This window comes from Varanus komodoensis, unplaced genomic scaffold, assembly GCF_004798865.1.
Source record: "Varanus komodoensis strain SLA01 unplaced genomic scaffold, ASM479886v1 scaffold26, whole genome shotgun sequence".
Lineage (NCBI taxonomy): Eukaryota > Metazoa > Chordata > Lepidosauria > Squamata > Varanidae > Varanus > Varanus komodoensis.
Genome location: NW_025335684.1, coordinates 744,229 through 753,925, shown reverse-complemented (window position 1 = coordinate 753,925; position 9,697 = coordinate 744,229). Strand labels below are relative to the sequence as shown.

General features: G+C 65.3%; 1 protein-coding gene across 2 annotated transcripts; it reads right to left on the bottom strand.

Annotated features, from left to right (window-relative positions):
- Positions 1–2,737: 2,737 nt before the first annotated feature.
- NDE1 (nudE neurodevelopment protein 1) lies at positions 2,738–7,633 on the bottom strand. 2 transcript variants are annotated; one of them, XM_044433759.1, is made up of 8 exons: positions 7,515–7,633; positions 7,275–7,428; positions 6,247–6,395; positions 5,995–6,131; positions 5,138–5,317; positions 4,395–4,486; positions 3,905–4,041; positions 2,738–2,957 (listed from the first exon to the last, which is right to left on the bottom strand). In XM_044433759.1, the coding sequence occupies exons 1-8, from the start codon at positions 7,604–7,606 to the stop codon at positions 2,864–2,866; spliced, it is 1,035 nt and encodes a 344-aa protein (XP_044289694.1). In that variant the 5' UTR covers positions 7,607–7,633; the 3' UTR covers positions 2,738–2,863. The 2 variants fall into 2 exon arrangements, with proteins under 2 accessions (XP_044289694.1, XP_044289695.1); XM_044433760.1 differs by having other exon boundaries at positions 7,527–7,631.
- Between the last annotated feature and the right edge of the window lie 2,064 nt (positions 7,634–9,697).

Below are 9,697 nucleotides of genomic sequence, written 5' to 3'. Positions count from 1 at the left end.
CTGGGCAGAAAAGGCTCCTCAGGGAAGTCTTTTTCAAAATGGCCCTCTTTTCAGTGGAACTTTAGCCCTGTATTAGGGTTAGGGGTGTGCACCAGGGTAGGGTTAGGAAAATGAGGTGTCCTGGCATGGTTTTGATGGTTGGAATGTGTTTAGAATGGGCAGCAATGATGAGCTGGGCAGGAAAAGCTCCTCAGGGAAGTCTTTTTCAAAATGGCCCTCTTTTCAGTGGAACTTTAGCCCTGTATTAGGGTTAGGGTTGTGCACCAGGGCAGGGTTGGGCCAGTGGTGGCGAACCTATGACACATGTGCCACAGCTGCCAAGCTTTGGATAACAGCTCACATAGGGGATTTGCTTGGACTGGCTGAGAGTTTTTTTTCTAAACGAAAACCTCCATTTTCAGGTTTTATTGCAGTGTTGGCACTTTGCGATAAGTAAGTGGGTTTTGGGTTGCAGTTCGGGCCCTTGGTCTCTAAAAGGTTTGCCATCGCTGTCCTAGAACCTCGGGAGCCACGGGACTGGCTGGTGCATCGGAGCCACGCGCTCCCAATCCCGGGAACGGGTTTTGCGCGGCAGAACTGACCCGCGCTCGGTCCTCCTGCAGAAATGCCCAGGCCTGGGCACCTCTCCGCCCCTCCGCTGCCGCAGCAGAGTCTGGCGTGGGCCGGGGCTGTTTTGCGAGCCCTGCACAGCGCGCGAAGGCCGGGCGTGGGCTGCAGAGGGGAAGGCCTGGCCTTCGTCACAGCATGTGTGATTAGCAAGGCGGCCCGCCGGCCCCCCGCCTCCCCCACCCCAAAGCGTCAGCCGCGCCCCTTGCGAAAGGGCACCTCCGCCAGGTCCTCATGCCCTCTCTTTCCTGCAGGCGTGGCAACGAGCCAACGTCCTTCGCCCCCTCGCGCCGGTCAGGTGGCGGCGGCGGGGGCAGGCGCGTGATTGAAAATGCCGCCGAGGGCTCCGAGGAGGAGGTCGATGCCCGCGACGGCGATTTCAACGGAACAAAAGCCAGTGAATAGAACGCCACGCTTGCCCATTTTCAACGCTGCAGCCAAAGAAATCCTACTAGAAAAGAGGGGGTCGCAGCACTGTACGCCGCTTTATTTATCCTAAAGCCACGTGCCCCCCATGGCACCCGATCCGAGCACAGCTGCCTTTTACTCCAGTGTAGACACGGACACCCCTAGCTGTTGCGGAATCGCCTTTTCTCCGGGAGTCACTTCAGAACGGCTGCACTTTGCGAGGTAAAAAGCGGCACTCGGGGATGCCCAAAGCCGAAGACCCGAGGCCCCTCCGAGGGAGCCACGGCCTCCCGCCCCGTCCCGCTGCCTTTCCCACTCCGATTTTCCTTCTGGATGCGGCACCCAACTCAGCGCAGTCCACAAGGCCAAAGTGCCTTCCTTCGCCACGTCATTCGAATGGGGGGAGGGATGGAAACGGAGCGGATCCGCTGTCATTGTGCTTCACACACCAATAAAGGTTTAGAAATCACCCAGCCTTTGCGTGGAACCTGCGCGGGCAGAAGGGGGGGGTGCTCTTCCCGCGGGAGGTGACCCGCCTGCACCGAGGGCTAGAGGACTGCTCCCTGCTGAAAGGTCCTTCCTGGGAACGCCCGGCGGCTTTTCCTGATGGAGCTTCCCGGGCCTCGAGAAACAGGGACTCGGCACTGGACTGTGAAATGCACAGAATGGTGGTCCCTGCCCTTTCCTGCCGAAAGAGGGGAAAAGGGTCGAGGGATTGAAGAGGCTGGGGGGGGTCATTTTCATCACTAGGGAACAGTCTTCCCTGACCAGCTGTTCTCCAGCATGATGGGAGGTGTAGTCAAGCACATCTGGAAGGCACTAGCTTGGGCAACCAGAGCACCTGGGTGGAAAGGCAGAGAGCAGGCAGGAAATGCTACCTTGTCCATATGTGCAGGGCACATCCTCGGTCGAGTGTCACGCGGCTCCTGCCCCCGAAGAAATGTCCAATCGAAACCCCACAGTCGACAACACTGAGAGCTCGTCTGCCCGCCAGCACAGGCTGGGGAAGCTCCTTTCACGCGGGCACCAAGAGGTCTGAAGGGAGGCGGGCTGAGCAACGAGAGGGGGTTCGGCCTGCTGCGCCGGGGGCTCCTTTGGGAGCGGCACCAAGGCCGACACCGGGCCGAAAGGGCTCTTTCCGTGCGCAGCATCCCGGAGCAGCCGGCCACGGGTTGCAAACGGGGCCCCATCCTGGTGGAGGTCCTCGGAGGGCTCCCAGCACCTCGGAAGGGGTTGAGGCAGAGGTCCTCCCGCGAGGCGTGCACCGATCTGCGCAGGCACAGCCGGAAGCGGCATCCAGGGGCCGGCACCTTTAAACCGCCAACACGGGTAAAAGCGACACCCAACCCCGGACTCCGCTGCACCAGAATAAGAACGGCCGCCGCTTGTGTTGATCACACGGCCGGCGCTCCCCATGTTAGAAAGCTGCAGACGTGCGAGGCCGGTGCAGGGAGGGACGGAGGTGAGCAGCATCCCCCAGGAGGAACCCGGGCGAGGCGGGGGCGCACAGTCCGCGTCACAGGAGGGCCAAGTCTTCGCGCCCACAGGAGGCGACTCCCTCGCTCTCCAGCGGCGGACCTCGCAGCCGGGTCCATTCCACGGTGGGCTCGGGCGCCGTCGCCTCGTTGGCGGAGAGCACAAGGCCTGCAGGGCAGGCTGCCCGCCTGTGCCAGACACGGCAGCCCGGCAGCCCCAGAGGGATGGAAGCAGCGAGCCGGCCCTGCCCACGGCCTCCCACCCCGCGGCCTCCCGCGGCCCACCCGCCCGCGGCCTCCAGAGAGTGGCCGTCCAGGTGATCGTGTCCCACGAAGACCGGCCAAGGAACGAGCGTCCGCACGAAGGGGGCACCTCAGAGAAGCATCTGGACCACCCCGTGAGGAGGCAGGCCGGCCGGCCCCGGGAGGGGAGACGGCCGGCCCCCGAACTCCAGCCGCTTGGCCAACCTGCAGCACAGGGAGGAAGGGGGCGCGAGTGAGCGGGCGCGCGCCCCAGACCGGGGGTGGGCGCCCAGGGGCTCCGGAGGCTTTGGACTGCAACTTCCATCAGCCACAGCTGATGATCCGGGCAGGGGCTTCAGAGCACACTTGGCCGCCCACCCCTTGATGAAGAGAGGAGGACGGGAACGCACAAAGGGTGGGCCAAAATGCCAGCTCTCCCCACCGGTGTCCCCGTCCTCGTGGTTTTGTGGTGATGGGCTGGGCTTCCTGCGAGAAGGCCTGGGAAGCCGGCGCTGCCCCACGGCTCCTTCGGGGGACCACACCGGGCACACCGCTGGAGGCCCGGCCTTCTGCCCTTGGCCTGCCAGCCTCCCCCACGTTCCGGATTTCAAGGTGGGGCTGGCACAGAGCAGCCACGGGGGGGCCCTCCTGCCCCGCTCAGCATCGGAGGCCGCCTTCGCGAGAGGCTCAAGCGCACGTAGCCAGAGCAGCCGGCCTTGCGAACGCGGCTCCAGACGGACGGGCAGGACACGCACAGCCGTGAGACGTGGGGGTGGACAGGGGAGGGGACGTGCCACCGGGAAGTGTTCTGGGGGGGAAGAGGCAGCCGCAGGGGCTCAGAAAGCGGGCAGTGCCCAAGCGGCCCGCCCAAGACGAGCGCCACCACGGGCAGGGAATACCGAGCGCGTCGGGGGCGGAAGAGCAGCGCGGGCTGGAAAAGCGCACGGACGCACCGGCCGGCCTCTGGCTCCGCTCCAGCATCTCGGCACGGTGGCTGCGAATCACAGCCCCATGCAGCTGGGGAGCCGCCCCATCGCCCGCTGGACGTGGGTCTCATGTGAAGGTAGCGAGGGCAACAGGAAGCCCCCTTGACGCCGACCGCAACGGGGGCAGAATGGAGCGGGACGGCCCTGCTTGCCTACCCCCTGCGAAACCGGGATGCGCAGACTCACCCCTGGGCAGCGTAGGGGCCACTCAGCCGCCTCTCGAAGGCGTCTCTTCCGAAACACGCTGGCGTGGACACGGCGCTTCGGTATGGAGTTTGGTCGTACACAAAATTTCGACAAGAGGCCAGCTTGGATTCCAGGGCCTGGGAGCAAAGGCAGAGTTTAACACAACCCGCCACCCCAGACCCCAACCCCCCCCACGCACACTCTGGACCAACTGCCGGCTCCCAGAGTCCTCATCCGGCGGTTCCCGGCTGGCCCAGGCCCAGCGGCTCCCCAGGGACCCTCGTCTGAGCCTCGTTCCGCAAGGCCCTTCCGCAGCCCCGCTGCAAGCTGCCTCCTGCACTGAAGCAAGCGGGAGACTGCCCAGAGCCGTCCCGCGTCAGGCCTGCTGCGGTGCAGGTGACCGTCTCCCCCCAGCCCTCCTCCGAGCCCTCGGCCGCCCCGCAGGGAGAGGTCTGAACCGCGACAGCCACGCCAAGGGCCCGTAGCTCACCCCAACTTTCCGGAGGAGGTCTCCCACGATGTTGAGGGCTGATATCCGTGCCGCCGGGGTGAGGGGCGTGGCGCTGTAGCTGTCCTCAAACCCTGTAGAAAAGGGTATTCCAATTCACACGTGGCAAATTCACAGGGTGCGCCGGGAGCGTCCCACAAGCCGAGAAGCGGACACTGGGTCCGGAATTCAGCGCCCCACGAATATTAGCTTTGCATGCACGGGGGTGTGTGTGTCCACACACATTTGCATTTTTGACAAAACAGCAAGTTACCAGTCCTCAAGGACTGGTTTGAGAGTGTGCCCAGTTTCAGAAGCTGTTCTCTCCTTTCCAGCTCGCACCCATTTGAGGCTTCTCCTGCAGAGAGACCAAAGGCCGCTAACACACACGGGAGACGTTCAAAGCAAAACCGGGCAGCCCTCTGAGTGGGATGGTGTGGACTGGTGTCCTGCAACAGCAGGGGGTGGACTGGATGGCCTTCATGGCCCCTTCCAACCCTACTATTTTGGGAATCCATGAACAGTTGAAGGTCCATGGCTGAGCGATATTTCATGATGGCTTCTCTCCCACCCCACAGTCTTGGCTGCCACCATGTACCGGTCAAGCTGCGGTTTGTTACATTTATTTCAGCCACATTAAAGCGTCCTGCAGCACGCCCCATGGGCCCTGGCTGCCTCCCATGGCTCTGCCATGACAAAGCTCTGACTGAAAGCCTGGGAAGCGGGGCCGTGCAATCACCCCTCACCTCGTCGGAGTGACCCTGGGGTACTTAGGGCCAGGCCGGGCCCCCGAGGGGCCGCAGGAGTGGAAGGCCCCGAGAGGGTGGCTTGCACGGCGGTGTCCCTTCGCTCCGACTCCAGCAAAGCGTCCACCGAGGCCAGGTTCTTTTCCTGCTTCTGCTTCACGGCCAGCTCCTGACGCAAATCTAGCCGAGAGAGCGGGCAGGTTAGAGGCCGCCCACGGTCGTCTCCCTCCTTTACGCGAGGAAAGCGCTTGGCTCCATCCTGGACTGACAGATCCGCACGGGGGGCCGGTTGTGTTCTGGGCTCAGCTTAAGGCCCCAATTTAAGCTTTAACGGAGCTGCCACGGCATTCGGGGGGGCGGGGGAAATCAAAGACTTCAGCCTGGCTTTGTAAATCGCGGCTGCCCATCTAAAGGAGGTGTGTAGCCTTGCCTGCCGGCCGTGAAAGGCGGCCTTAGAGAAATCTTCCCGGGGGTCCCGAGTGCGTCCTGCGCTGACCCCTCCCACGCACCCACCTGCTCTCTTCCCCAGGAACCGGACAGTCTGGGGGGACAGGGAGACAGGGCCCAGGGCAGTGCCAGGAGAGCTCATGCGTCGCTGTGCACGGACCGCCGTGCAGCGAGCTCTGCCTGTCGTCCTTCTGGCCACGACAGTGTCCCCTGACAGCCCTCCAGCGCGGGACCCCTGCTTTCCGTCGCCCGTGGCCCCTGCATGCGCTGCTCTCAGCCCTCCCCGGCCAGGTCACGCGGTGCAGCCCGCAACCGGGTGGGCAGGGACGGCCCGTCTGCCCCGGCCCGGGGAGGCTCTTCAGCCGCGAGGAAAAGACGCCTCCAGCACGGGAGGAGCGGCCCCTGCGCACCTCGCGCTTCGTCCTTCAGGCGCTGGGCGGATTCCAAGAGGTTCTCCTTCTCGTCCAGCTCGCTCTCCAGGAAGGCGTTGCGCTCGATGGCCTGGTTCAGGCGCTGCTCGAAGTCCTCCAAGGACATGATGGTGGCCCTGGGGGGGACGGGGACGGGGCAGGAATCAGCTCACGGGAGGCAGCTCTCGAGGCAGGCGGGGTCGATTCCCAGCGCAACCACACGGGGACTGCCCTGTGCCGGTGCCCCTGTACCTCTTTGCCCTTTCCAGGTCGTCGTTGGATTGCTCCAGCTCCCGGATGTACCTCTGCAGCTGCTCCCGGATGGCTCTCGTCTGGGCCAGCTCCTCCTCCAGGGCGGAGATCTGCCGGGAGCCCTCGGAGTGCTGGGCCGCGACCTTCTCCTGGGCAGAGCGACAGCCGGCCGGGGCATCAGCCTTGCTGCCGCAGAGCGACTTGGCTCCCCCCGCCGACTCCCTGCACGCTCGCTCGGCCGGGATGCGGCCCGCGGGCTCCCGCGAAGGGCTGTAGCTTGGCGAAGGCCGGATTTGGCGCAGCTGCTCTTGGTGACCGCAGGTCCCTCGCACTGCGGGGACGGGCTGCGCCGTCCGTCACCGTCCTCAGGCAGCTGGAGGCTGCTGGCGACGGCCCCTCCTGGTGGCTCTGGGCCACCCCGTCACAGAAGCAGCGTGCCTGGCGCCCCAGCTGCCGGGAGCGTGGAGAGGGGTGCTGCTGCCCTGCCGTCCTGCTTCCCACGGGGCCCCCAAGGACTTGGCTGGGCTCTGCCACGTTCCGGACACACGCTCCGAAGGGCGGAGCAAGGACCGGCGCCCTCGGTGTGAAGGCCACGAGCTCCACGGCCACACGGGGACGCGGCGTGAGCCGGGTGGCCCTTCCAGGGCCAGGCCAGCCACCCGGATGCTCAGCACATCCCTGGAGCCCCTCGCCTCCCTGCAAAGGCGGGCCCAGGCCTGGACCCTCTCGCGCTGCCCTGGCTGGGCTCCCAGCGAGCGCGAGGCAGCGGAGCGGAGCGGAGCATCAAGAGCCCCTCTGTCCTTCCTCTGCCCGGCTGCACCGCGTGGCTGCGCCTGGCCTGGCCCGGGCGAGCGGATGAATGAGGCACTTGTCAGACGCCTCCCGGCTCCGCCACCAACGGGCTTTTGTGCCAAGTCCCGGGCCGGGGGGGGGGGGGGGGGCTGCACCCGGTGTTTCCTGGGCTTCTACGCAGGAGCTCGGCCGAGCGCGGGACTCGTCCCTTCCCCTCCCACCGTGCGCCCGCTCACCTTCGCTGCCTCGAGCTCCCCCTGCAACCGGCTGTTCTCCGCCAGCAGCTCCCGGTTCCGGGCCTCCGCCTGCTGCAGCTGCAACTCCAGCTCCGCTTCGTACTCCCGGCTCCCCTCCTGGAACTCGCGCAGCTCCTCCTGTGCATTCTCGGCGCTGAAGGACAAAGACGGGCGCCATTTAGGTGGAAGTGGACGCGGGGCGGCTCCGGATCCCAGGGAGAACCCACGCGCGATAGTCACCACTGCTTATACTTGGCCGCCAGATCCCTCCAGTAATCCCTTTCGTCCTCCAGGGAGCCGAACCGGCGGCTTTCAGCATCCTCGCTCATCATGGAAGAGCCCCAGCGCCTTCTCGCATCCTTTCCTAAGGGCGGAGAGGAGAAGATGAGAGACCACAGCGGATGATCTGCGTGCAAACGGCCGTGCGCCTCGTGTCCAGGCCCCGAGTATCTGGCCAGCCAGGAACCTGGCAACATGCGGGCAACGGACACGGGCCAGAATCAGGGCTACCCCAGAGCTCCCTGCCAGTCTGGAGGCCACCTGTGGCACCTGCCGCAGCTTGCAGACCACCTTCAAAAGCAGCAGATCGCAGAATTCGTGTTATTACTACGCTACATTTCTATGCTGCCCAGACAGCTCATGACATTTACGTCTCCCATCCAGAATTCACCCAGCCCTGTCCCTGCCCAGCTTCCGAGACTGGGCAGGATCAGGCGCTTCAGGCTACACGGAAAATATAATCTAACTTCACACTATTTTTTCCTCACTTTGACCTTGCTGGGTTTTACCAAAATGCAATCTAGAAGTACTGCAAGCAAACTCTGAGCCAGATGCTCAGCACACCTGTGGGCACATGCACGCCGGCCCCATTTTTATCCCCGGGCGTTGGCTGGGGTGGGGGAGGCAGTCCAAACTCAAAATTACACCTAACTGGAGCTTTCCTGACATGCAGTTTCTTTTCAAACACACTGCGGAGCAGATTCGCTTGCTCTTAAATGTTGTTCTCCACCTCTGGATTGCTTTAAACTGCGATTAACCGTGAGGAGCTTTGGTAAACTGCCTTGAACTGTTCTGGAGAAGGACAGCCAGCATTTCAGAATGAAATAAGATAATGGCTGATGTTTTGGGGGCAATACCAGACACCCTCGTTCGGCAGCAGGCCCCACTGAACTCCACGAGACACGTTGCTGAGGAAACAGCCCTGGACTGTCGGATCCCAAGCAGTGCAAGTTCTCTCCATGGAACGAGCAGTTTCTTGTTTTCTTCTGCTTACCCTGATCTGCACTTCAGGCTGGTGGATTGGAGGAGACGGGCGGGAAGCAAGAACAGCCCCAGAGCGGCTGGGGCAGCGCAGGATGTGCCACAAGGACCCTGCCGAGGGTGGGGACTGGAAGGGGCCGGGCGTGCCTGACGCCAGCCCTGTGGAATGCAGCGAGGCCTGGCGCTCGCCGCGGCACAGAGGCTCCGCACCCGCCTTCCATGGCCGCCGCGGAGCTCGAGCTGGGCCCTTCCAGAGCAGAGCAGAGCAGAGCGGCCCGGGGAGGCACGGCCCCTCGCCACTTGGCTAGGAGGGGCGCCCCCCCGTCAGCTGCCCGTGCGGGCAACCGAACGGGGGCAGCGTGCGCGGGTGGCTCGCGGCAGCCCCTCTCTCGGGAGCCGGGTGCAAATGCGTGCTCAGTCATGGGCTCGGCGGCTCCCTGGGCCAGCTGCTGCCTCGCAGCCTGGCCTACCTCACAGGGGGGTTGTTGCGAGGACAAGGAGGCTGTGCAAGCGGTCCTGGGCTCCTGGGGTGGGGGAGAGGCAGGAATGGGTCCATCGAGGCGCCGTTCCAGGGGATTTCGAGCTACTTGGCTCGGGGAAAGGCCCGCCAGTTCCGCGCGACCGCCCAGAGAGCTCCCGGAGCCGGTCGCTGCCGACTGCACAGCTGCCCCGGCCGCGGACGGCACTGCGCCCCCCCAGGCGGGCGGCGGGGCTCGTCCTCCGGGCGGCAGCCGGGACTCCCCGACCTCGCGCCAGCTGCCGGCCAGAGCACGGCCGCTCTGCCCAGCACGGCGCGCTCGGGGCGGGCAGCCCACCTCGCCGTCACCCGCGGCACTGCGGGGGGCTGCCTTGCCTTGCGGAGCGGGGCCCCCCGGGGAGGGCGACCTCCCGCCGCCCCGCGCCACGCACAGGAGCGGCCGTGCTCTGGCCGCCCCCCCCCGCGGCAGCGCTGGGAACTTCGGCCGCCGGGCGCGCTGAGGAAATGGCCCGTCCCAGCACCCGCCCAGGGCCCCCGGGCGGGCGGGAGGCTGTGGCCCGCCGGGCTGGGGATGATGGGCGCCGGGGTCCCCGCCCGTCCGGGGGGCTCCCGAAGGCTTCGCTCCGGGCAGGCGGCGGGCGTCAGCGGGGCCGCCCGCGCCCTCCAGACGCCCCCGCCGGAGCCA

Excerpts from the sequence above, each read along its gene's own strand:
- NDE1 (XM_044433759.1), bottom strand. The coding sequence starts at position 7,606 with ATGATGAGCGAGGATGCTGAAAGCCGCCGGTTCGGCTCCCTGGAGGAC. Across the intron at positions 6,396-7,274 it reads GGGAGCTCGAGGCAGCGAAG|GAGAAGGTCGCGGCCCAGCA; the intron begins GTGAGCGGGCGC and ends CGCTCTGCCCAG. Across the intron at positions 4,487-5,137 it reads CCCAGGGTCACTCCGACGAG|GGTTTGAGGACAGCTACAGC; the intron begins GTGAGGGGTGAT and ends CCTTTTCTACAG.